Below are 5126 nucleotides of genomic sequence, written 5' to 3'. Positions count from 1 at the left end.
CAGGTATAGATTTACCACCACAGCATTTGGTTTTGATACAACATCAAGAACAGGGTCTTTAAAACTTGTGGGGAAAACTCCTGAAGCAATGGGAGTCAGGACTCAGAGGGACACGAGGAGAGCTGGAGCTTTGACGGCAAACACTGACGGTTTATTTGGAGCTTCGGCCGGAGAATTCACAAGAGATGGTGTGTCACGGTCTGACCACACGGTAGAGATGCCACAATCAATTCTGAAGAGCCCTCCTGTAGCTCCAGGTTTAACTAGTTCAGAGTGTAATAATCAACATTCTTCAATAGATAGACTAAACAGCTGAGGACACTGAATCACAGTTGTTGTCTCTTATGGCTCGGGGTCATCTACACCCCGAGAAGAATGTGTTCCAGGTGTCCCACAACAATATCTATCTCTGACCGACAGTTGCCCGGTCACAAACTGGTAACAACCACAAAATGCTAGGCCAGCCCCTCCTTAAGGGAGATAGCGGCTGATCAAGGTGGAGCATCTGTGTTAGAGGGCGAAAGGTAAACGTGTACACAGAATTATTCCCCGACAAAACTCATTTCACAAGAGCATTTAATAAACCCTCGCACTACGTTTAAATACAAATTAACTAACGGATATCACAATGAAACGTCCCATCATCATTACTGACCTTAACACAGTTACTTTTTATATTACAAGTTTTCTGACATGTTTAAGTAACTGATAAGGCATGTAACGCTAAATCGGGGAGTTTATAGTGCTGCAGAGAGCTGGAACAATCCTTCAAATCCAAATTCAAGTCCACGTTCATTTCTCTGGGGCCATTTATAAAAAAAACGACTTGTATTTTGAATATTGCGACCGTTCCCAAGGCGAGGAAACAGTATTTTAACAGTTTTTAACCGTTTTAACCACCAGATCAACGTCAGGGATTATGGTTTTATTGAATGATTTGTTTATGAAGCTTCTTTGTTTGTGGGTCTTATTAGAAAGAATTGTTGATACTAAAAACCACATTAATGCTAATACTAGTCTTCTATGTTAGCATAATCAGTTAGCCGGCACCAGTATACTTCCTCCAAGCTTCTGAGTACTTCCTGACGTCTATTTGGTTTCAATGTGGTTAAAATGTATTTCCTGTTTCCACTTTTTCTGATTTCCCTGGTATATTTGATTATCTGCAGAACTATCAGGAGAAATATAGAGACACAAACAGAAAGAGTGAGTAAAATAACCTCCTGAACATGAGTTTTATTTACATCAATCTAAAATAAGTCACGTTATGGTTGAAAATCAGCCATGCTAACAACTTAGCCTATAAAGCTAACAGTCTTAAGGTTGTTTACGTGGTTTGTTTCCTGGTCAGCGTCTCGTCTCGTCGTCAAGATGGCTTCCTGTCAGGATTTCGAGGTGACGGTGCACACCTCACCTGGTCTCACCTGTGGGACCTTCAGCCGCCTGTGGCTCAATCTGATTGGCTCTGAGGGCGAGACTCCGCCCATCGCCGTGAACAAGGGCGACTGCCAACTTCTGCCGGGGTCGGTGAGTTTCATGAAGACATAGAAAAGAAAGAGCCGGTTCCAAGTTGCCGCCGTCTTGGATTTTTTTGTGGCTTTTTCTTCACAAGAGTTTATTTTTCCAATTGAAGTTCTTCTTTTATCCACTTGGTGTCCGTATACTGAACGATGTCTTCTCCTGTCCCGTTCAGTCGTGTGCGGTTCTGGTTCGGACCGAGGCTCCTCTGGGTCGCCTGCTCCTGGTCCGGCTCCGTCTGGACGCTCGGACCGGCTTCCCCGACCTGGACTGGCACTGCAGCCGGGTCGAAGTCTGCAGGCCGTCAGAACCAGAGAAAGATCCAGAACATCAGGTGTTTCTGTGCGACCAATGGCTGCGACCAGCAGGGGGCGACGTGGAGCTGCGCAGCGGAAAGTGTGCGTTAACTTTAGAGGAGAAGAGGAATCTTTCAAAATAAACTTTCATTTATATTTTTGCTCATCCATGGCTAAAACATGCATATAAAAATGATTATGATTAAGTGTATATATTGCACATTACAGGTGTATCGCTGTGAAGGCATACTTGCCAACCTTGAGACCTCAGTTATCGGGAAAAATGGGGAGGGGGGGTGCTAGTGGATCGCCGGAGCTGTTAGAACTACAATAACTACAATAAGCATTTTAATGTTAATCTAAGTGCAATGCCTTGCGGCCTGTAGCACCATCCTTGATGGAGCATATGTGTGGGCTGGACCTGTACCAGGAAAGGAGTGAGCAGAGAGTAGAGTATAGTTGTCGATTCTTGTTCTGTTTTCGGTGACTATCTGCCTCACCCTCTCAGACTTTGAGTTGCGCGCGCTACTAAAGAGACGTGTTACCATGGAAACCAAACAATGGTGTAGCTGTATTAAAGTCAGGGTGGAAACAGTCCTGAGTAAATCTGATTTTGTCAGAAATCGGGAGAAATATGACCCCGGGAGAAAACCGGGAGAGGGCAGTGAAATCGGGAGTCTCCCGCGAAAATCGGGAGGGTTGGCAAGTGTGTATTCGCATCGCGTCCGTTGTGAACGCAGCATAATCTAGTTCAGAAAACACTGTTCTGACGCTTTTAAAGCAACTTCGAGATTTTAACAGTATCAGGGGCACACAGGCCATGGAGGCCGTAGGACGTACAATTCTTTTTGGGGCTTCACGGCCAGACCGAAGGGCCATGTGAAAATCCTACCCTGGTGCACTCGCAGCACTCACAGTGAGTGCACATTCTATGACTGAGTGACTCTCTGTATCACGATAGATATGATATCTCTGAAAAGGCATATCGTGGAGACCTAATATCGTCTCGATATATTTAAAGTTGGAATAAAGTATAAACTACACAACACAAGTATAATGCACAGCAATCCATAAGAGAAGTCCGATATGTTCATGAAAANGAGACACTCTCCTTAGAATACCTCTTTACCATTTTGAGCTGTAGGCCATATTTTTGCAGATGTGTTTATGTTTAGCCTGGAGGACCTGGTAGTCCAGTTTTCGCTGCTTTATTTTGTTTCCCATAGGGTTTATAATTGATTTCTGGTTAGAGGGGAAAGCTCTGGGTCCTACGGTCCGTGGTGTGGCTGGCTCGGGTTCCCTCCTTCTGTTTGTTCCTTTTGGCCAGTCCTGCAGACCTCTTTTTGTTTCATGTTTCGCTTGTGTGAGCAAACGGCTGATTATCAATAAATGCTCGTTACCAAGTACCGGTTATTGCGTGTATTCTTTCATGTTGCGGGTCTCAGCACGAGTCAGGTCCGCGGAGTAGAGGTTGGAGCCGTAACAACATGTCCAAGACACTGTGAAATGTACTTTGCACTTCAATGGAGTAATACAAAGTTAAAATGGGCATTTTCTTTGTTTTTCTTTGTTGATTGAGCTGATTGAATTGTGTAGCTATGGTAAAATCCCAGTTAACTAGTCAAATTTACAATATATTATTGTATTATTTAGATTTGTATATTTACAGTAAATTACTTCGACAATAAAAGTGTGAAAATACAGGTAATTACTGTAATTTATGTACAGCAAGGTAACATAATAACACAGCTCTACTGCTATATCACAGTAATTCCATGGGCAGTATTTAGTTGTACTTTTATTCTAATTTGCTGTGAAATATTTACAGTCAATTACTGTGAAATATTTACAGTAAATTACTGTGAAATCCATGCAACTAGTAGACAGTAATTTACTGTAATTTTACAGCCAAACATTTTACAGTGTGGTTTTTGTATCATAGCAGAGCCACTTTAGCTGTGGTAATGGACAGGTAAATTGTCACTCCCAGAAAGTAAATCGCCTTTGAGTGTGAGCCATTTCTGCTTTAAACAGACCTTTGAAATACATAATTACAGTCCAGAGACACCCAGAAGATGCACTGTGATTTAAAATCTCAAACATCCGAATCATTACATCAATAAAGTGTTACTTTGTATAACCTGTAATGAGGGAAAAGTAAAGTACAGCCTGCACATCAGTCCGTCCATCTGCTGTGATTTCGCAAATAGGAGAGCTTCTTTTTCAAGTGCCGTTTTTCTTTTTTTCACATGGAGGTGTGAACGTATTCAGATCTGAGGGAGGAAGTGCACATCTCAGACTTGAAAGAGACTCATTGAAAAACCCAACACACTTTGATGTTGAAGTGTAATTTGTATACATGACACCATCCGTCTTCCAAAACCTGCAACAGGAAGACTTTTTATTATCATCATATTGCAGTATACTGTTAAAACACTGTCATTTTATTTCACTGAGCTGATCATAGGCAAAAAAGTCAGCGCTAGTATGTAATCCCAAAACTCCACACTATGTTTAGTTTGTTGAATGATTTAGTACGTATCCATAGCAGCTCAAACATCACAACATGGACACTTCCCTGCGAAGCACTTCTTCGAGCACAGGTGCTGAAAGAACTTCAGGCCTCTTCAGTGTAGTATCCATGTAATCCATTAACAGCCTCTCTCTCCCTCACTGACATCCTCTGTCTCTCTATGCTGACTGTGTATAAACGGAGGAAGAACCATTTAACTATTCAACATGTGTCAAGATGTTAGAAATAATACACTCAGGAGCAGAAAACGCGCTGGCATGACTCAAGTGTGGTCCTGCGAATAAGTTGACTCCTGCTTAAAAATTAGAGAAGAACAAGTTCTATTTTCCTATTATATGTCTAATAGGGCAAATGGGTAAATGCATCATCAAGTTAATGGAAAACTATGTTGAAGGCTTAACGTCAACACAATATGAACAGTTTTAAAATAAAAATGGCTTGGAAGTAGAGAAGTCCGGAAGAGTGGCACTGGTCAAAATAATGAAAAAACTATTTTGAGCTTATCATGAAGTATCTTGGGATTGTCTTTTTCTTGACAGCTGAAGAAAAAGACAATCCCACGATACTTCATGACAAGCTCAAAATAACGTTAAGATTCTTTCAGTTGGATGTTTTGAGTATAAATGGAAACTACACATTTCTCTAGGTTTGAGAATTGTTGAAAATAATTGAGATAATCTAAGACAGGGGTGGGGAACCTTTTTCCTCTCAAGGGCCATTTACATTTTTTCAACATCCTCCAAGGACGGTACAATTATTGACCTCTGCTTAAAAATACT

The 5126-nt window shown here is 41.6% G+C and overlaps 1 protein-coding gene across 1 annotated transcript; it reads left to right on the top strand.

Moving 5' to 3' along the window:
- The first annotated feature begins 1173 nt into the window (after nucleotides 1-1173).
- On the top strand, nucleotides 1174-1957 carry LOC104954020 (hydroperoxide isomerase ALOXE3-like). Its single transcript, XM_010781067.1, has 3 exons — nucleotides 1174-1206; nucleotides 1352-1527; nucleotides 1694-1957. Exons 2-3 carry the CDS (start codon nucleotides 1372-1374, stop codon nucleotides 1955-1957), a joined length of 420 nt encoding a protein of 139 aa, XP_010779369.1. The 5' UTR covers nucleotides 1174-1206; nucleotides 1352-1371.
- Nucleotides 1958-5126: the final 3169 nt, after the last annotated feature.

This window comes from Notothenia coriiceps, unplaced genomic scaffold (genome assembly GCF_000735185.1).
Source record: "Notothenia coriiceps isolate Sejong01 unplaced genomic scaffold, NC01 NC01_scaffold00022573, whole genome shotgun sequence".
NCBI classification, from domain to species: domain Eukaryota; kingdom Metazoa; phylum Chordata; class Actinopteri; order Perciformes; family Nototheniidae; genus Notothenia; species Notothenia coriiceps.
Note: the sequence above shows the minus strand (reverse complement) of the source record. Positions and strands in the feature narration are given on the sequence as shown.

Excerpts from the sequence above, each read along its gene's own strand:
- LOC104954020 (XM_010781067.1), top strand. The coding sequence starts at position 1,372 with ATGGCTTCCTGTCAGGATTTCGAGGTGACGGTGCACACCTCACCTGGT. Across the intron at positions 1,528-1,693 it reads GCCAACTTCTGCCGGGGTCG|TCGTGTGCGGTTCTGGTTCG; the intron begins GTGAGTTTCATG and ends TGTCCCGTTCAG.